The 20999-nt window shown below is 42.9% G+C and overlaps 2 protein-coding genes across 5 annotated transcripts; one reads left to right on the forward strand and one right to left on the reverse strand.

Annotated features, from left to right (window-relative positions):
* Positions 1 to 10067: 10067 nt before the first annotated feature.
* On the forward strand, positions 10068 to 11430 carry LOC141652111 (transcription factor bHLH94-like). The gene is made up of 3 exons (XM_074459752.1): positions 10068 to 10091; positions 10294 to 10662; positions 11314 to 11430. The coding sequence occupies exons 1-3, from the start codon at positions 10068 to 10070 to the stop codon at positions 11428 to 11430; spliced, it is 510 nt and encodes a 169-aa protein (XP_074315853.1).
* LOC141608330 (28 kDa ribonucleoprotein, chloroplastic-like) lies at positions 10217 to 20706 on the reverse strand. 4 transcript variants are annotated; one of them, XM_074427701.1, is made up of 5 exons: positions 20232 to 20675; positions 19878 to 19976; positions 17015 to 17305; positions 12882 to 13034; positions 10217 to 10641 (listed from the first exon to the last, which is right to left on the reverse strand). In XM_074427701.1, the coding sequence occupies exons 1-4, from the start codon at positions 20601 to 20603 to the stop codon at positions 12882 to 12884; spliced, it is 915 nt and encodes a 304-aa protein (XP_074283802.1). In that variant the 5' UTR covers positions 20604 to 20675; the 3' UTR covers positions 10217 to 10641. The 4 variants fall into 4 exon arrangements, with proteins under 4 accessions (XP_074283802.1, XP_074283793.1, XP_074283807.1 ...); XM_074427692.1 differs by having other exon boundaries at positions 10217 to 10649; XM_074427706.1 differs by lacking the exon at positions 10217 to 10641 and adding an exon at positions 10662 to 10750 and having other exon boundaries at positions 20232 to 20676.
* Positions 20707 to 20999: the final 293 nt, after the last annotated feature.

A 20999-nucleotide genomic window follows, 5' to 3' on the forward strand; every position in this document is an offset into this window, starting at 1 on the left:
GTGGTAGTCTCTATGTGTTGTATGATAGGAGGAGGGTTCATAGAAGAGGCTTTTTGACTCGGCGAGAGAGACCGTCGATTGTGTGCATACCGGTAGGATTTCCTACTCGCATTAGTCCCATAATGGGATATTGGTTGATGCATTGTATTTGGTTGTTTGCTATAATAATTGTATTGTGATTGTGGTTGTGATCGTTGTTGATGGTTCGCGAGGCGTGGCCTCGGGCCGAGTGGGGTCACTTGCGGGAGTGACTTCACGCCCTAGTTAGGCCTTCATGGAACCCGCCACAGAAGGGATGTGCACATTAATGGACATGGTTTATCGCTCACTATGTGGAGCGGGGATTTGGTGGGTACGGCCGGTCCCCCATCGGCGGTCCGGTCCAAAGTGGACGGTCGGATTGAGATGATGGGAATTGGTAGGTTGTGTGTGTGTGTGTGACAGTTAAGTCATCTGTTTATCTTATTGTTGTTATACATATTGATTGTGTGATTAGTCTCGACCCCTGTTGTTTTGTAAACTGCGGTGATCCATTCGGGGATGGTGAGCGGATATTGAGCGGTATTGAGATGAGTCTTGGGATAGCCGGGATGCCACGACATGACGATAGGAGTCTTCCGCTGTAGCCTTTAGTTTATTTACATTTCAGTTAGAACAGTCAGTTTGAAATCATGTATCGTACTTTTGGTTTGGTTTTGGGGATTGTAACTATTCGCTAAACTATTTATATTAAACGTTGTTTCTTCATTGTTGTTTGATTATTATTGCCTCGGAACAGAGATGGTAATGTCTTCATACCTGAGTGGTCCCGGTAAGGCACTTGGAGTATGGGGTGTTACAAATGGTATCGGAGCGACGATCCCGAAACCCTCGTAACCAATGAACCTAATGAACATAGGGAGTCAATTAAAATGAACCCGGGGTAAAAGTTGTAGGAGCTAGTGCAAAGGCTTGGGAGACGTCCTGAAGTCGCAGGGGTCGCCCTACAACTTGAACCGGTCACATGGGGGAAGTGTTTGTCGAGTCGTATGTGCGTTTGGTTAACTTGTGTAAGAATGTGGTGAAATGTGTTAATTGTTGGGTGTTGGAGTAGAAAGTTGAGCATGTGAAAGAAAATGGTGATATGTGGGAATTTGTTGATGAGATGATAACATGTTGGATGATTTACAATGTGGCATTTAATAACATGATGAAATGATCTCGTAGATGGTAGAAAAGATGCGTAGCATGTGTATTATGATATAATGTGGTTTATAAGTTTAGCATGTTAGCATATGACGTAACATGCGGGTAGCTTTTATGTATTAGCGTGACTCGATCGAGTGGGACTGACTCGATCGAGTGGGTTTTTGACGATTTTGAGTCCAGAATCGTGTTTTTGGGCACTCGATCGAGTAACTAGGGGTACTCGATCGAGTAGGGGGTCACTCGATCGAGTAGCCTAGATACTCGATCGAGTAGGTAAGAGATCAGAAGGTCTGTTAAGGGTCTGATGTTTGGGTACTCGATCGAGTATGTTGGGCACTCGATCGAGTATCCCGTTACTCGATCGAGTGGGTTTGGGAACTCGATCGAGTAGGTTCTGGGTGTCGTGTCTTCGTGTTTTGAAGTTTAGTACGTATGTTCATATCTACCCCTTTCTTATATATGTATAGTTTCAAGATGCCGCCCAAGAGAACTGCTTTGTATGCGAGAGCTGAGCTTATGACCGTGGATGACATCGTTAAGATGTTAGAGCACCAGGATGCTCTTCTTGAGACCCTAAGAAAGTGAATGAGGATAAGAATAAGGATAAGGAGAAGGAGGTTGACCATTCAAAAATCAGCCTATACATTGCGAGGTTTAACCCGAAAGAGTACAAGGGAGTTGGGGAGCCTAACCTTCTTGATAGTTGGCTGAGAGAGATGGAGAACATATTAGATTTGGTTCACCGTCCCGATGAGATGAGGTGGAACAGTGCGTTCTATCGAGGGAGGCGGCAGGGCAAGTGGTGGGATTCGGTGAAAGTGAGTGCTAAGGAGATATATACAAACCAAGGCTTACCTGCTATACCTTGGGAGGAGTTTCGTAGGGCGGTGAGGAAGGAGTTTGTACCGGAACATGTGAGGAGTAAGTTGAGAGAAGAGTTTGATGGTTTTAAGATGACCGCCGAGATGTCCGTGGCTGAGTACTACACAGTACATTTCAATGAGAAGTCTAGGTATCTTTGAGGACATGGGTTTGAGTGAGGAGAATCGGCATTGAGGTTCGAGAGGGGTTGACCCCTAAGATCATGGATAAGTTACCCGTGGGAGTCCTTAACGATGTTAAGGAAGCTTATGAGAGGGCTGGGAGAGCTGAGAGGTTGGTGGAGATGGCTCGGGAGAGGTTAGGTGGTGAGAAGAGGAAGTTCGAGAGCGAGGGTGGTGGCCAATCGAATCACAAGAAAGGCAACCACAATCGATCTAAGGGATTTTCTTCCGGGTCCGGGTTCGATCTTTGGGGCTTCCTTTGGGCGTGGCCGTGGAAGTGTGAGTAATAGTTGGGGAGTGACCTGCTATAGCCGTGGTGGTGTAGGCCACAAGAGACATGAGTGCACAAGTGCACCGGGATCTTTCCGGAGACTGCGCGAGCTTCGCGAGCGACAGACCGGGCGGGATCATGGCCAAACCGGGGAAGTCGAGTTACCGAGTGGAGGCAACCGCAACGGCGGTAATTCTTATCGAAACCACCAGGCGAACAACAACAACAATCAAGGGTCGGTGCTAAGCCGACCACCTCGGCCCGATCTTGTCCGGGGAGGTGGGCGAAAGACCGATGGCAAGTTATTCATGATGGAGAAGAAAGCAGGTGAGGAAGATGCGCACGTTATCACCGGTACATTCCTTGTTAATGGTATTCCTACCTTTGTTTTGTTTGATTCGGGGGCTTCTCAGTCGTTTGTGTCTTCGAGTCATGTCAAACAGTTGGGTTTGAGAGTATATGAGTCTGTTAGTGAGCAAGTTTTCATACCTTCGGGTGAGTCTGTATCGTGTGGGAGATTGTTCAGAGATGTATCTTTGATAGTTGGGCAAGTTGATTTCCCGGTAGACTTGTTAGAGTTTCCTTTTAACGGTTTTGAGATGATAGTCGGGATGGATTGGTTAGGAAAGTATAAAGCTAAGATAGACTGTCATCAAAAGAAAGTGTCTTTAAGGGGTCCTAAGGGCGTTAGTGTGTCTTATCGTGGGTTTCTAGTCAAACCCAAAGTTAAGTTGATTGCATTTTGTTACCTTGAAGTCTTATCTCGAGGAAGGGATGTCCCTCGATCTTGTGCCATGTGAGATATGACCGGATAGAGAGTCCGACGATTAATGAGATACCAGTGGTGGGAGAGTTTGCAGATGTTTTTCCAGAGGAGATTCCGGGGTTGCCACCGAAGAGGGAGATAGATTTCACTGTTGAGTTGAAGCCAGGGACGGGGCCAATCTCTAAGGCACCGTACCATATGGGTCCTAAGGAGATGGAGGAACTTAGGAAGCAGTTGGATGATCTAATAGAGAAGGGATACATTAGACCAAGTGTATCGCCGTGGGGAGCACCAGTTCTTTTCGTGAAGAAGAAAGATGGGAGTTTGAGGTTATGCATAGATTACGGGAGTCAACCGTGTGACGATAAAGAACAAGTATTCTTTGCCAAGGATAGATGACCTGTTTGATCGGTTGAGCGGTGCAACATCTTTTCTAAGATTGATTTGAGGTCGGGGTACCATCAGGTGAAGATTAGAGAGGTGGACATACCAAAGACAGCTTTCACGTCGAGGTATGGCCATTATGAGTATGTGGTGATGCCGTTTGGGTTGTCTAATGCGCTGGCAGTGTTTATGGATTTGATGAACATAATTTTTAGACAGTTCTTGGACCAGTTTGTAGTGGTGTTTATCGATGATATCTTAGTCTACTCTAAGACTAAGGAGGAGCATGAGAAGCATCTGAGGATCGTGTTGCGGACTTTGAGGGATCATGAGTTGTATGCTAAAAGTTTGTCCAAGTGTGAGTTACGGTTAGAGAAAGTTGCTTTTACGGGGCATGTGATCTCTAAAGATGGGGTAGTCAGTGGATCCGGCGAAGATTGAGGCGGTGACAAAGTGGGAAGCACCGAAGAACGTTGCGAGGTTAGGAGTTTCTTGGGTTTAGCTGGATACTACAGACGGTTCGTGAAAGATTTCTCCAAGATAGCTAGACCGATGACGGCGTTGATGAGGAAAGAGAACAAGTTTCGTTGGGATGAGAGTTGTGAGACGGCATTCCAAACATTAAAGGAGCGTTTGACCACGCTCTGTCTTAGCATTACTGAAGGAAGCGAGAACTTTGAGGTTTATACAGATGCCTCAAAGAATGGGGTGGGATGTGTGTTGATGGAGAATGGTAAAGTGATTGCCTATGCTTCTAGGCAATTGAAGCCTTATGAGGAGAACTACCCTACTCATGATCCGGAGTTGGGTGCGGTGGTGTTTGCTCTCAAGATTTGGAGACATTACCTTTATGGAGCAATCTTTAAGGTATTTTCCGATCACAAGAGTCTCAAGTACATCTTCACGCAGAAGGAGTTGAACATGAGACAGAGGAGGTGGATGGAGCTGATTGGTGATTATGACATGGAAATCATCTACCATGAAGGGAAAGCCAATGTTGTAGCCGATGCTTTGAGTAGGAAGAGTGTACATTCCCTATGTACGGCTCATCTTTGATGAGGCCGAGGATGAGGTAGCGAGTTTTGGGATACATATGATGCGAAAGGAGATGCCATGGGTGATATGACAAGATACATCCGGAGTTTTATGATGATATTCGGGGTAGCGGGCTTTGGATCCTAAGATAGTGGAGTAGAGAGTGGAGTAGAGAAAGGGACAGTGTCCCGATTTTCTATTCATACAGATGGTAGTTTAAGGTTTGATGGTAGGTGGTGTGTTCCTAATGATGAGGAGTTGAAAAAGACTATCATGACAGAGGCACATTGCACACCATATTCGATTCATCCAGTGGAGACAAGCTATACAAGGATTTGAAGAAAACGTTTTGGTGGCCTGGATGAAGAAAGAGACAGCTGAGTTTGTGTCCCGTTGTTTGACATGCCAGAGAATTAAAGGGGAACAGAGACGACCACAAGGTAAGATTCAGTCTTTAGAGGTACCTGAGTGGAAGTGGGAATCCATTTCCATGGATTTCATTGTGGGTTTGCCAAAGAGTCAACAAGGTAACAACATGATTTGGGTGATAGTGGATCGTCTGACCAAGTCAGCTCACTTTGTTCCAATGAAAGATACATGGACTAAGGCACAATTGGCTATGGCCTATCGAAAGAACGTGCTTAAGTTACATGGAGTCCCTAAGGACATAGTGTATGACAGAGATGCGAGGTTTATATCGAGGTTTTGGAAGGAGTTGCAGGAATCGTTGGGAACAACTTTGAAGATGAGTACAGCATTTCATCCTGCGACAGACGGGCAGACTGAAAGAACAATCAAGACTCTTGAGGATATGTTGCGAGCTTGTGTGATGGATTTTGGTGGTAGGCGGGAGCGAGGTTGGACTTGATAGAATTTTCTTACAATAACGATTATCAAACTAGTATAGGTATGGCACCGTTTGAGGCTTTGTATGGGAGGAGATGTAGGAGTCCAATCTGTTGGGACGATAGTCTTTGAGGCAAAGGTTTTAGGACCAGAGATGGTGCATGAGATGGTGGAACAGTTAAGATGATCGGGAACGGATGAGAGCGGCCGGGATCGACAAAAGAGTTATGCAGATCTACATCGTCGGGACATAGAGTTTCAAGTTGGGGACAAGGTTCTTTTGAAAGTTTCTCCTATGCGCGGGGTTATGAGATTTGGGAAGAAAGGCAAGCTAAGTCAGAAGTTTATAGGGCCTTATGAGATCTTAGAGCGAGTTGGGGAAGTTGCTTATCGTCGGCTTTACCACTGCGTTAGAGAGAGTGCATAATGTGTTTCATGTATCGCATCAAGCTGGAAGTATGTGAGTGACCCGTCACATGTGTTGGAGGCAGAGAGCTTAGAGCTAGATGAGTCCTTATCATATATTGAGGTGCCTAAGCAAATTCTAGACCGAAAGGTTAGAAAGACTAGGGGAGGTGAGACAGTTTTACTTAAGATCCTGTGGTCTAACCACGAGACCGAGGAAGCTACATGGGAGCCAGAGGAAGCTATGAAAGAGCGTTACCCTTTCCTTTTTGATCAGGTATGTATGGTTACGGGGACGTAACCTTGTTTCTTTTAGGGGGGTAAGAGATGATCGCGAGCATTTTTTAAGAGTTTTATACCCCTTTTATATGTTGTGTCGGTGTGTTGGTCGGGATGAGTTGGGTTAGTGTCATATTTTATGTTGAATTTTGTTTGACTTTTGAGTCGGGAATGTTGTGGGAGTACCTTTGTTTACTAGTGGTTTGAACTTCGGGGACGAAGTTCCTTTTAAGGAGGGAAGACTGTAATACTCCGTATTTATAAGTCTTGGGGTACTCTATCGAGTAGGCCTTACTCTGTCGAGTAAGGGTAAGTTGCGAAATAAAATAGTTTCTGACCTGTTGGGCACTCGATCGAGTAGCTGGGGCACTCGATCGAGTAAGGGGGTACTCGATCGAGTACCTTGGGTACTCGATCGAGTGTCCGGTTTTACGGGGAGTTTTCTCGGGTTTTGTTAATTATGCGATTAGGGTATTTAAGCTTCATCGTCATTATTCTAAATCACTTTTACAAAACCTAAATTCCTGTTTAAGAGAGAAAGCAAACAAGTTCATCTTCTTAATCGCATTCTTAGCAATTCCCGGAGTTCAGACGGTCAGTTCTTGTCGTTGTTCGTACCGTTGAGTTCCTTGCGTCGAGGGTAAGATCTATGTACCCTTTTTATTGTATTTCCTTTGATTTGGTTAAACCCTAATTTAGAAATTGGGGGTTTTATGTGTAGTATGTGATGTGGTAGTCTCTATGTGTTGTATGATAGGAGGAGGGTTCATAGAAGAGGCTTTTTGACTCGGCGGTAGAGAGACCGTCGATTGTGTGCATACCGGGTAGGATTTCTACTCGGTATTAGTCCCATAATGGGATATTGGTTGATGTATTGTATTTGGTTGTTTGTTATAATAATTGTATTGTGATTGTGGTTGTGATCGTTGTTGATGGTTCGCGAGGCGTGGCCTCGGGCGGTGGGGTCACTTGCGGGAGTGACTTCACGCCCTAGTTTGGCCTTCTCATGGAACCCGCCACGAAGGATGTGCACATTAATGGACGGGGTTTATCGCTCACTATGGAGCGGGGATTTGGTGGGTACGGCTCGGTCCCCCATCTGGCGGTAGTCCAAAGGACGGTCGAAGATTGAGATGATGGGAATTGGTTGGTTGTGTGTGTGTGTGTGTGTGTGACGATTAAGGCTTCATCTGTTTATCTTATTGTTGTTATACATATTGATTGTGTGATTAGTCTGACCCGGTGTTGTTTTGTAAACTGCGGTGATCCATTCGGGGATGGTGAGCGAGATATTGAGCGGTATTGAGATGAGTCTTGGGATAGGCGGGATGCCACGACATGACGATAGGAGTCTTCCGCTTGTAGCCTTTAGTTTATTTACATTTCGATTAGAAACGATCAGTTTGAAATCATGTATCGTACTTTTGGTTTGGTTTTGGGGATTGTAACTATTCGCTAAACTATTTATATTAAACGTTGTTTCTTCATTGTTGTTTGATTATCATTGCCTCGGGTAACCGAGATGGTAATGTCTTCATACCTGAGTGGTCCTGGTAAGGCACTTGGAGTATGGGGGTGTTACACTGACGGCCTCTACTATTTATTTGTAATATTATATATTTGACGAAATTAAGACGAAAAGAAGGTTAATTATACAATTTAATACAAATTATTTACAAAAACAAATTAACTAGGTTAGTCAATACAATAAATAGAGAAAATAAGTAATAGAGAAAATAAAAGAATTAAAGAAAAAGAAAGAGTAAAGAAAAACTTATTTGATGTCGGTACCCTCAGGCCTATCTGGATGTTTGACTATTAATGAAAATCGACTTTGTCGTTAATTATTGGCTCTTATGCGCTTATATGAAACTGGGATGGTTTATTTGTGTGTGGTTTGATTTGAAACTGGGGTAGAATATTTGAGACGGTTTGAGAGTTGAATTTTGGGACGACTGTGTGTATATGAATGACGGTATTTGTATCTCGTGTCTGTGTCCTCTGGAGATTATATTTCCGTCCGTCCTCCTCGTCTTGAATGGACTAGATGGTATTTATACATATTGGAGATTGTAGTTTCTTCAGAACAGAAATAATAATAAAGTAGAGTCCAAACTCCAACAAGTCCCTCTGCTTCTATGTTTTGTTAGTTGTACACAACTATCCTCCCATATTCTTCTATTTTGACTAGAATTGCTTTTAATATGTCTTTCCTAATTACGCTTAATCTCTTATCTTCAATCCTTGTACATTGTGTCGGCTTCACGTGCGAAGTCTTACACAATTATCTCAAATATCTTTGCCTTTGATCATGTATTGCCGTCTAACTCGAAAAATGGTCTGGGCTTTACAACAATGTTTATGCTATTAATTATGTGGCTAATTTTAGTTTAGCTTTCTTGTAGATAATCGAGCCACTATGATATGTAATAGTCCAATTGTCCTTTTACGTATAACATTGACCCATAATAAGGTGGATTGCCTTAATTGAACCTTATTATTAAGCCCATTTATGAGAATATCGTCTGAAATGGGATAAAAATGGATTGAATGGAAATATGGGTTTTTTGGTTATTTTGGGTCATTTTGAGTAATTTTGGGAAATAAGCGTAAAGAGCCATAAATTATAACATTGTCAATTTTTCATTTAGTCATTTAATTTGAGCCTCATCATCGGGTACCATAAGGCTAGGTAGACATTTTGAGGTGTCTACAGAAAGACAGGTCAAATATGTATAAAGTGGTGACATTTTGGGCCCCATCATGCAACGTATTGCTTATCTTATGCTTAAAGTGGGTGGATATTTGGTCCGTCTATAACTATAGCCGGATATCTCCCGTCTATAATAGGAAGTTTGTTTGAAATATGAAGTGTGAGTTTTGTACAGCTTGTAATGTTGTAACTATACTCATTTCTATGCAATTTTGTTGGGCCCTCTTTTGCAGAGACCATGGCAGTTTGTTTGGCATCATCCTTTCTCAAGCTATGAAACCTAAACAAAACAAAATTTCTACTCCTTGCCTTTTGCGTTGTAACTGATGGCACGGGCACGGCACGAACGGGTTTGAGGCGCGGGCCGCGACTGCATTTTTTGGAAATTCCCGTGCCTAGGCACGGCACGGCCCAAGCACGGAGGGTCCGGCACGAACTAGGCACGACGGGCCTGGCACGGCACGGCCCGAGATTTGGCCCATTTCTTAGTTATTTAATTAAATTCCATTTTTTAATATCGTTTTTTAATTATTTAATTAAATCTAGTACATTAAAAATACAAGTAATCAACTAATCAAGACATCAAGTACAGTAATATTTAATAAAATATATATTTAAATCGTGAATATTCATTACTTATATAAATAAAAGTGTATTTAGAAAAAAAATACTAAGGTTATTGGGCCGGCCCACGTGCTAGGCACGATTAGCCCATGGGCCAGGCACGGCCCGAGCACGAAATTGGGCGTGCCAGGAGCGGGCCGCGGCGGGGATTTGGGTGAGTGGGCCAGGCACGGCACGGCACGGCCAGCCCAATATCCGTGCCTGGGCCGGGCCATTTTTTGGGGAAGGCACGATGGGCTGGCACGCGGGCCGGCCCAGCACGGCCCAATGACAACTCTAGTTATAGTACAGTCGGTAAGTCTTGTACGAGACGGTCTTCTGTATCAATACTCTGGACGTTAATGGGGTATAATTTGTATGCATAGAATCAGGAGTTTAGAAAGGGTATAAACATAAGCTTGGAAGCAAATGCCTAATTACAATCATCTCTTCAACTATATGACCTATGAAACTCTAAATCTGCTACTCATTGTGAGTGTCATTTCGGCACTATGGACATGCCAGAGATTAGCAATGGAGGAACCACATTACGACAAGGTGGATTTCTGACTCGCTACTAATCACGTCTGCTATATACCTAGACCCAGCAAAACTGATCCGACCAACACCCAAATAGACTAAACCCGATAATGATTCAGAATTCTATCGTGAAAGTCTAATTCACTTTATCTTAAATCATTTTTATTGAATTCTAAAATAAAAGACATGCTTATCTCAACCTAACTTTCATGATTTGTAGGGTGATCAGGCGACAATAGTAGGAGGTGCCATACAATATGTGAAGGAGCTTGAACAAATGATACATTCCCTTGAAGCTCAAAAATTGACAAGTTACGACACTCACACTACAATCCCCGTAACGCAACTCACTCCGAATATTGACGACTATGAGCATGGTGGTAACAAGTTTACCTTAAAAAGTAGCTCAGCAGCAGCTGATGTTGAAGTCACCTTGATCGAAACCCATGCAAATCTACGAATCCTTTTCAAGAAAAACCCGAGACAGTTGTCCAAACTGGTTTCGGGTTTTCAATCACTTCGTCTCACCATCCTTCATCTTAGTGTCACCACCTTGGTGCCGTTAGTCCTGTATTCCTTCAGTGTTAAGGTATGCAAATTCAGCACCTTTCTTTTGATAAAAAATTGTGATATGCGCTTAAGTTTGTATGATATCCTACAGTTCTTTTTTCCTATTCCTGCACTAAAATATGTGATAATGAAGAAACACGCTAACTTTCATTCATTTACTGCTGAAATGCACAACTAAAACTATGTTTAGACCCGTCAAATGGGCCGTTCATGCCATTTATCAATGTATGGACTATTTGAATCCAGTCCTTTCAGCATATCGTGCCCTAGAGAGGGAGCAAGTTGTGGCAGTTTGAGTTCGTCTGATCTATTTTGGTTGCATTACTATCGAATCATACGAAGTGGTTGGGTCATTTTAAATCAATGTTTGTGGGTCGGCCACTCATGTCCAAGTGAGTTATTTCGAGTAATCTAAAGTTCTAAACCAAACGTTTTGAACTTTGGTCCAAGCCTGCTATAATTCGGATCGGCTCAATTCGAGTTAGGTCACTAAAAAAGGTCATTTTGCTAGAGTCTTGAGTCCGATTCTTCCATTTGGTCAAATTGACAGTTTAGTTATATACTACCAACTTAACTTCTATTTTGTGGCATAATTTGGCTGCAAATTTTCAATTTTCTAAAACAAAGTCAGACAATAACTTGGGAAAATGAACATTCTTATTTATTGCAGGTGGAAGAACGGTGTCATCTGACTGATATAGAAAGTATATCACAGGCAGTTCATCAAATGCTTAGAATAATAGAGGAAGATGTTTCCTCTTACATTGTTAACTTACTAGCTCCATAAGAAACCTCTTGGTGGTTTCAGATTAGCATTCAAGCCTTTTGCTTAGTATTTTTGCTTCTTTTCTCCTGCTTTTCATTCCATTTGAGAGTACAGGCAAGCTCTGGATATTTAAGCTCAGTGGCGGAACTAAGGGGGGCAAGCAAGGACACGTGCCCCCGCTGGACAATGAAAAAAATTGAAAGTTTTTATGTAAAACTTCGATTTTTTTTCTAATTTACCTTATTGCATTACTAGTTTGCCTAGGCTGGAATTATTCGCCCGCTACCCACCCACATCAAAAATCCTGGTTACGCTACTGTTTAAGCTGGCTAATTATTCATTTTTACTGAGTTGTGTATGTTGTTAGGTACGAGTTTGAGTTTAGTGAGCTAGTGACTGTATCTTATGATTATATTATTTTTGTGATGGTCCATGGTTGGTATAAAAGCAAAAACATGCAAAGTTACAAATTTTTCATGCATTTGAATTATTTCTTCAGTATTTGCTAATTGATGAAATGAGTTTATCATCTCTAAGGGGGCGTTTGGCTGAGGGTTTACAGGAAAGGGAAATGGAATAAAACCCTTCATTCCCATTGTTGTTTGTTTACTCACTTTTTCCTTACCCTTTACCCAAATTTCAGAAAAGGATTACCCCAAACTCCTCCAAATTGATTCCCCCGAAGGGTACCCATATGGCCATACCCTTTCCCTACTACCTCTTATCACCACCACTAAAATCTCTACATCCACCTTCAACTTCTACCACCAACACCAACTACCTCGAGGGAAAGGTGGTTGGTGTGGTGTTTAGGAGTTACGGAAGGTGGGTTTCGAGGGAAAGTGAGGCTGGTGTGGGAAGGTGGCGGCCGGCCAGGGAAGGCCCCGGCAAAGGGACTGATGGGGCGGTATGGGGAGGCTGACGTTCGCACCAGTGTAGGTGGTTGGGTGGTGGTTATCGGTGTAGGGTGGTTGTTTAATTCTAGGTCTTAGTTTTTCATTCGCTTATTCATGTTAAAACAAACAAGCAAGATATCAAAGGGAACCCTCTCCTTTCCCTTTGTTTTCCTTTCCGATTCTCATTCCCTTTCCTTATGTGAACCAAACACCCCCTAATAGAATTAATATGTCAAAAAAAATATATAAAAGAATTTGGCATGAGGGTCTTACTGAAGACTAGCTGATTGAATACAGTATCTACTTAGCATCACGAGTTACACAAACCCTTCGCAATTTTTTCTTTATAGTAAGCCTGTGATTCATAAAAGGTATAGTAATTTGGATTTCTACAATGGACAAACAATGTGGCTTTGCTATTCATACATTCATACAGTTTTGAGAAACTACAGGTATAACTGTGATAGATATTTGACACAAACAATAATATGGTGGTAGAACACATGATGTTCTCTATAAGTTATTATCAGATAAAGAAAGCTATAAATAAGAGTTAAGCTCGAGTACGTTACCAACCTATGATGTGTTCTCGGCTTCAGAAACTTCTTCCTCAACAACTGGGCTCACAGAATCATCCTGCTTCTCCTTCTCCTCTTCGTCTTCATTTGCAGCCTCCACTTCAGTGGTTCTCTCACTGAATTTTAGGGTTACTGGTCGGCCTAATAGTTCCTGTAAACCAATATTACTTTCAAGTACTTGACTGAAAAATGACAAATGATGAGTGCATCACAACTCACAAGAACCATCCCGATTAAACCTAGCAAACATGTCATTATGGTCGGGTACAGCCGTACAGGCAGGCTAGGTTTGACCGTTTGGATCAGATTATTTCTGGTATGGTCATTTCAGATCATGTCATAAAATACCAACCATTGGGTTTGAGTCAAGTCCTTTTAGGGTAGTGCAGTCATGCTTAGTGTGACGATCCGCACACTTGAACCCTTAGATTTATTTATGCTTATGTAATTTCATTTCCATTGTACATTTGTAGTAAGTATTTTCTTAGTAGTTTTAGAATAGGTTTCCATAAATAGGTATATCGCTATTCTACACTAAACTTGTAAATTCAATGTTTCCTGCTACCAGGACCAAACTATCAAATTTGCCTCTATGAGAGGTGCTAGTCAATGAAAAACCGCTTCTCATCCAAAAGCTTGTTGTTGCTTGTTGCTTGCTTTCAATAATCGTATTGCTTACTTTTATTGCTTTCGTGTGCCGGACTTGATAATCGTGACTAGGATTCCCGACACACACCGACCCGAGACCCGAGTATCGTGCTAGTGGGCGATCCCTCACTAGTACGAAGATCCTTGTCGCTTGCATCTTGCCTTGAGACGGGCAAGGGTGCGCGCCACGGTCCGGCAAAAGTAGCGGACCGTGACATTTGGCATCGTAGTCCTGGTCTTGGGGACGGGTTTCTGCACGCCGCATTTGTTCATCGAGATCGAGAAAATGGGCGAAACAATCGAGGACCGAGTGGATGCCTTAGAGGACACAATCGACGTCAAGCTTCCCAAACTCGAGGACATCGTTATGCGGATGGCCGCGGGCCTCGAGGAGTTGCAAAAGACGGTTTGTGACCTTGAGACGAAGGTGGACGGGATGGACACCCGCATCCAAGCGATCATTGGTGCGATCCCCGACGATCGGGAGGAAGAGATCAATCATCTGCATCGAAAGATCGAGATGTTAGAGAACACTTGCGCCACGCTCGTGAAAGCGGTGGCCAATGACGGGAAATCTGTGGGGAGCCATAAGGTGAAGGCACCTCCACCTCGTGCCTACGATGGGGCGAGGGATTCGAAAGCGGTGGATAACTTTATCTTCGATATGGAGCAATACTTCCGAGTAAGTGGGCTCGACGAAGACGCGGAAGTTGTCACGGCAAGCATGTATCTAGTCGACGATGCCAAGATGTGGTGGAGGGCTAGGTACAAGGAAATCGATGCGGGCACGATTACGGTGACATCGTGGGCCGACTTCAAGAGGATCTTGAAGGATCACTTCTACCCCGAGAACACGGAGTTTGTTGCTCGGAAGAAGTTGAAGGAAATCAAGCACACCAAATCAATCCGGGAATATGTGAGGGAATTCTCGGCGTGCATGCTCGAGATTACCGAAATGTCCGAGACGACAGACATTCGAATTCATTGATGGGTTGAAGAGGTGGGCACAACAAGAGGTCATGAGGCGAATCCCAAAACTCGTGTCTTCGGCCATATCGGCCGCGGAACGCCTGCTCGACTTTCACGGGAAGCGAGAGGCACCAAAAGTTGTGGCACTAACGGGGAATACTGGTGTGTCACAAAGTGGGTACAATGGACAAAGGCCACAAAATAGCGCCATTTCATTTGGCAACAGTCGGTTCCGCTCGCAAGGAAGTCAAGCCCAATCGGCGAGCACTACGAACTCGCCCTCAAGCTCGTCTTCTCTAAGGGGGAAACTCAATCGCTTCCACAAAGAAACCGTTCGCGTGTTTTGTGTGCAAGGGTCCTCACAAGATGGTCGATTGTCCGAACAAAGCAGAGTTCAATGCTATGTTCAAGAAGATGCCAAAAGGGGCTCAAGAACGTCTTGATGGGGCGTTAGCCGACTATCACCAAGAGTATGACGAAGACTCGAGTGATGGTGAAGACCAACCACGGATGGGCTCACTTCAAAGGATTAGTGCGATGGGGAAGTACGAAGACTCTTGCGCCAAGAAATCCAACGGGCTCATGTACGTGGACCTGATGGTGAATGGGAAGCAAGCACGAGCCTTGATCGACTCGGGCGCCTCCCATAACTTTGTTATGAAAGAGGAAGCGGATCGGTTGGGGCTAGTTCTCGGGATGCTAACAATGTTGCCAAGCGGTCGAACGGGAAAATGAGACGCGTCCAAGGAGTGGCTAAGAAGGTCGCGGTCCAAGTGGGTGAGTGGGCGGGGAGCTCGACTTCACCACCGTTCCGCCGGATGACTTCAAGTTAGTACTCGGGATGCGAGCTCTTTCGAAAGCATTGGTAGTATTGAAACCGAGTGACGGATCGATGCTTAATGGGGTCTATCGTAGTGAAGACGGTGAGAGAATGACGAAGACAAGGGGCGAGATCAAATTTCGGCTATGAGGGTGATACCGACGCCGAAACAAGGAATGCGACCTTGGAGAATGCCTAAAGGTTCGGTGGAGCCGAGGGCGAACAAGACCCAGGCTAACTACGATGCTAAGTGGCCTGGGGGACGAAAGAAGAGTCTACCCCCTCACGGAGGAGTAGACAATGAGGGCCGAGATGCCCAAAGAAATAGGCCTCGTACCATCAGGGGGCCGCGTCGATGTGCTGAATCGACGTCCTGGTTTTCATGGGTCGATCGACCCAAGAGATGAGGCCTCATACCATCAGGGGGCCGCGTCGATGTCTTCAATCGACGTCCTGGTTTGCATGTCGGTCGACCCAAGAGATAAGGCCTCGTACCATCAGGGGGCCGCGCCGAAATGCTGATTCGGCGTCCTGGAGAACTCACATTCCCTTGAATGCAGGTGATGAAGTGACGAGAGACAAGATGAAGGTCCGTTGGGGCCATTACTTGAAGGAATCCCGAGAGAGGTCTTTTCAAGCAACGGCAAAGTGGGCTTTTCCGAGAGACAAGGAGCACGTGCTGGACTTGGAGAACATGATGTTCGGCAGCTTCTATGTCAAGGAACTCCAGCCTATCCTTGAGGGGACGAAGGGGCCAGTAATTGTTTGGGACGAAGCGCACATTCAAGCCGAGTTGTACAAGCCAATCCCCAACACTGCATGGACAATCAGAGCTCACCGAGGATGTCTCACTGAAGCACCATTCAAGATTTTTTGTGTTGCCGAGGGCGGCAACAACAGACAGGTGGGGGGGAGAGTGTGACGATCCGCACACTTGAACCCTTAGATTTATTTATGCTTATGTAATTTCATTTCCATTGTACATTTGTAGTAAGTATTTTCTTAGTAGTTTTAGAATAGGTTTCCATAAATAGGTATATCGCTATTCTACACTAAACTTGTAAATTCAATGTTTCCTGCTACCAGGACCAAACTATCAAATTTGCCTCTATGAGAGGTGCTAGTCAATGAAAAACCGCTTCTCATCCAAAAGTTTGTTGTTGCTTGTTGCTTGCTTTCAATAATCGTATTGCTTACTTTTATTGCTTTCGTGTGCCGGACTTGATAATCGTGACTAGGATTCCCGACACACACCGACCCGAGACCCGAGTATCGTGCTAGTGGGCGATCCCTCACTAGTACGAAGATCCTTGTCGCTTGCATCTTGCCTTGAGACGGGCAAGGGTGCGCGCCACGGTCCGGCAAAAGTAGCGGACCGTGACACTTAGCATGATTTTTTGTGATTTTTATGTAGAAAAATTCAAGTGTTGTTTCAATTAGTGATTTTGGGTCATTTCCGATTAACTCATTTTTGGGTCGGGTGCTATGTATCGGTCAAACAACGTTCGGGCAAGGTATAGGTCAGAACAGGTCAATTTGAGTTCCCGCTAAGTTTGGAATATTTGTTCTGAGTTCTGGCCTTCTGGGTTAAGGGCATTCATGTGAGGCCAGTTTTGCGAGGCCTAGTCTGACTATAACTAAATGTAAAAAGAATGATAAACCAAAACTATCACAGTTTTCCCTTTCTCCACTACCTTTCCATTCAAGGAAGCAATCGCAGCCTCTGCTTCTTCCCTCGTGTTAAATGATACAAAACCATATCCAGCAGATCTTCCATTTGGATTCTCAAACACAACCCTAGCTGAAACAGGGTTGAAATCGGCTGAAAAGAATTCCCTGAGATGAGAGGACCTCGCTTTCCACTGAAGATTAGATACATAAAGCTTATGGCGCGTCTCTTTGACAGGAAGATCTACAGTAGATTGAGGTCGAGGCTTCCTGAGCTTTCTTGCAAACTCAACTGTTATAGTTCTTCCTGCCAATTCCTGAAAAAATGAGCAATAACTTCTCATTCCAAAATGTGTGGAACAGTGCAAAGGCTTGATACAATATAATGATCTCAAATATGGGCTATGCACGAATGTTACATAATAGTAAACTAGTTATGTCTAGTAGAAGATTAAAAAAAAACAGTTACACCAGTGGCCCAATAACTAAAAGACTTCCCGATTACATATAGTAACTAAAAGATGAGTTTTTGTTTTTCAAACTTAATTTTTCAAAAGTGTTTTTCAAAAGCAGAAACAACAAATAGCTGTAGCTTTTGAAAATTTTTGTTGAACTTTTAGAAAACGATGTGTTTGGCCAAAAAGTGTTTTTGAGTCCAAAAACACTTTTACAAACTAGGCCAAACACACACATAGAGAAGTATAGAAACTCATAAGACAAGAATGAAAGATGATGGTCATCTACTTGACTGAGCCCCTGTTTAGCTTAGCTGATCTCCTCAGCAATCTAAGTAGGAGCTTCATTTTTTGGTAAAACTTGTAGGGGTTGCCATGAGATTTGCTAATCTGTTATCCTGAGGAAAACTGCGATATAAACCACACCTGAAAAAAAGTCTACTAGCCTATACTAACATTTTATTTCACCATATGTACCCAAGAAGGATACTCACCACTTCAACATGCATTTCGCCACTGAAACTTCACATTGTCAAAATCCATAAGTGAACTAAAGATAGCATGTTGAACACTTAAAACACACCACAAATGCAGCAAAGCTGTACTGGCTGAGTAGCTGCTTTACCTTCGTCTAGGTGAAAAAGGCACAAGTCTTTGTTCTAAAGGCTAGATGTTGAGGACTGATTTGCATTTTAGATTAATCAACAACAGGTGTCTTTTACTACACATTTCTTAGTTAATTGAAAAATCCTCTCCACACGAGCAAACCCCGTCACCCCATTCCCCAAGAAAAATAACTACGAACATCCCTAATGTGCGTTTGATAGAACTAGCAGAGACACGACAGTGTAAAGCTACATGATTAAGGTATCGGCGTCCTGCAAATCATTATTCACTCCTCTCTTAAAAATGCTACCTTGATATAATTTAACCTGACCTATCTTGACTTATCACTTATCAGGGAGCTTAGTCCTTAACAGCAATACAGCATATGACATTATGTTTATAAAGTATTAATGCGAGGTTGTGGTCTTAAAAGCAGCATACAAACACAGTTCCACAAAATTGTCTTAGGACTTGTTGGATAGATTTGGATGGAAAATTCTCTTGCTCCGTTCCCACTCCCCTTCCCTCCCTTTCCCTTCTTTCCATCCTCCCCCTCTCCCGCTTCCTCCTCAAATGCTATCCAAACAAATTCTTAGTATGTTATTTTCTTCTACCCCTAACTTACCCACCAATCATATTTGGCGTCTATCATTACTCATGCAATACGAGCCTCAATTTTCCGCAGCAAATTTGAAGCACAAGAAGAAAAAAATTCAATCAGAAAATAGTCTTTCAATAACACTTCTATTCGCCAGTCACAATTATCGTGGAGTCAGGAACAAAGATCTTACAAGTCGTAACCAATAAGCCTCAAACAAAACACTGTCCGAAATTATAGAACACATCAAGTCAAGCCTTAGAAAGTACTCCCTCCGTCCTGGTCAATTGTTGTCGTTTGGTTTTGGCACAAAGACCAAGGAAAGAGGAGAGGTTCAATTATAAGATGACAAGTGGACCAAATTGAGTGAGAAGGATCAAATTGCTCATCAAATGCAATCCTAAAATGGAATAGGACAACAATGACCGGGACAGAGGGAGTAAGCTTTTATGTTTAATTGTCAACCATCATCTTCATAGGGTAGCCTACATAGTTGACAAATCCATTGGGAAGCAAGCTACTAATTTCATTGTGTATCATAATTCACACACTCGTACCTTGATGACAAGATAGTAATTCCAGTGCGTTCCATTCTACTTGCTTACGGAGTTGAATATTACCATCCTACCAAATAGACTATGAAATAATAAGACTAGCAACTACAATCACAAAACAAATGAAGATCCAACTTTGCGTGCCTTCTAAAAAAAGAGCATTAAGGAAACAACATCATTACAACAGTACCTAACAAGCTCCCACAAATAGCCGAGTAAGGGTGGTTATCCGATGTACGCTATAAGTAGTCACTAGATTAATTATCACCATTAGATGGTTATCCAATACTCAGGAGAGTTGGATGATTGCAAAGACAACTATCGAGTTACTTCAGAGTAAATCTGTTAGGACAAACTATTTCATCCACAATGTTCACTCTAGTCCGCCTCACTTTAACCTAGTTCAATATTTTTTGTTCGACAACTCTTCGCTTCTATATTCTACATGGTCATGTATGCAAATACATAAATCGCACACCTGCATTGGCTGCATTGAAGTACTACTTCACTAATCATTACTCAATTCGCAAATGGTCGATACTTGAGCCACTAGATCAAGTAAATTCAAGCAGCCAATTAATCAATCAAGTTCTCAAAAGATGCTCATTTTCAGTAACCAACACATGAATATTCATACAACAATAAATTTACGCACTTAAAAGATAAAAGTTTGTACCTTTGAATTGAATTTATCAACAACAGCTTGAGCTTCCTCCCCAGATGACATTGTAATGAAAGCAAATCCCCTGTACTTCCCATCTTTATTCTTGATAATCTAAACAAAACCCATTTCAAATTATCAAAAACCCATCTTACAGTACTACATTACACTTCTTTTCGAGTGTCAAATGAGACACAAGGACAGTACGCTGTACGTACCCGACAGGGGAGGGGGAAGACTTTATCCTGCGACCTATAAGACGGGTTTTAAGATAAAAGTACAAAACCCCCCATACACTTGTATCTTGGAATTATAATAATTTCTTGTAAGACCGTCTCACGCAAGTATATCTCGACAATAAAACATTACCTCAGCGTCCTTAACAGTCCCGCATTCACTAAAAACCTTCCTTAAGTCATCTGGAGTGTAAGACCATGGAAAATTAAACACAAAAAGCTTCCTTTTTTGAGACTTATCTTGGGTTTTATCAGGAGGAGTTTCCAATACTGCCACTCCTTCAGCAGAAGAGTGCAGCTCAAAGGTAGGTCTAAAAGAAGAGAAATTGGAGGGGTAGAGGCGGGATTTTAGGGGAAATAGAGGGGTAGAATTGGAAATATGAAGGTGAATTGAGGAAGGTGATGAATGTATGAAGTAGTGTGCAAGTTTTGGGATGATGGAGAGGGAAGAAAGAGGGAGAGCAGTGTGGAGGTGGGAGAATCGGATAGAGGCCATTGCTTCCATTGATGATGATTGTTAGCGTTTCAGTTTAGTTTTTCCCTTGGGACTCCGACTCGATCGGATTTTTTTCGGATTTTTTTTATTTTTTTTATTTTTTTAGATCTTCTACCGTATACCCTTAGTTTTTCAGTTTTCTATATTACACTCAAACATTTTTGAAATTCTACGGTATACCATTTAAATTACTCGATAACTTACTCATTTACTTATTAATTCGCCGAATTACCAATTAATCCACCAAATAGCATACGAATTTAACTAAAATTCATCAAATCTCCATTATCATTTCATGCTTCATAACGGAGGTTTTTAATAGTAGTATGTGCGTATTAAAAGTGATTTGTGATGCTTCTCATATAGGATGATTACACAACATTAATGAGTCAAAATAAATGTCAA

The sequence above is a fragment of the Silene latifolia genome, chromosome 1 (genome assembly GCF_048544455.1).
Source record: "Silene latifolia isolate original U9 population chromosome 1, ASM4854445v1, whole genome shotgun sequence".
Taxonomy (NCBI): Eukaryota; Viridiplantae; Streptophyta; class Magnoliopsida; order Caryophyllales; family Caryophyllaceae; genus Silene; species Silene latifolia.

Coding starts and splice junctions, on each gene's coding strand:
- LOC141652111 (XM_074459752.1), top strand. CDS start 10,068: ATGGAGGAACCACATTACGACAAG. Junction 10,092..10,293: donor AGGAACCACATTACGACAAG/GTGGATTTCTGA, acceptor CATGATTTGTAG/GGTGATCAGGCGACAATAGT. Junction 10,663..11,313: donor TGTATTCCTTCAGTGTTAAG/GTATGCAAATTC, acceptor TATTTATTGCAG/GTGGAAGAACGGTGTCATCT.
- LOC141608330 (XM_074427701.1), bottom strand. CDS start 20,603: ATGGAAGCAATGGCCTCTATCCGATTCTCCCACCTCCACACTGCTCTC. Junction 19,977..20,231: donor GGACTGTTAAGGACGCTGAG/GTAATGTTTTAT, acceptor GGTTTTGTTTAG/ATTATCAAGAATAAAGATGG. Junction 17,306..19,877: donor TTGATAAATTCAATTCAAAG/GTACAAACTTTT, acceptor TCATTTTTTCAG/GAATTGGCAGGAAGAACTAT.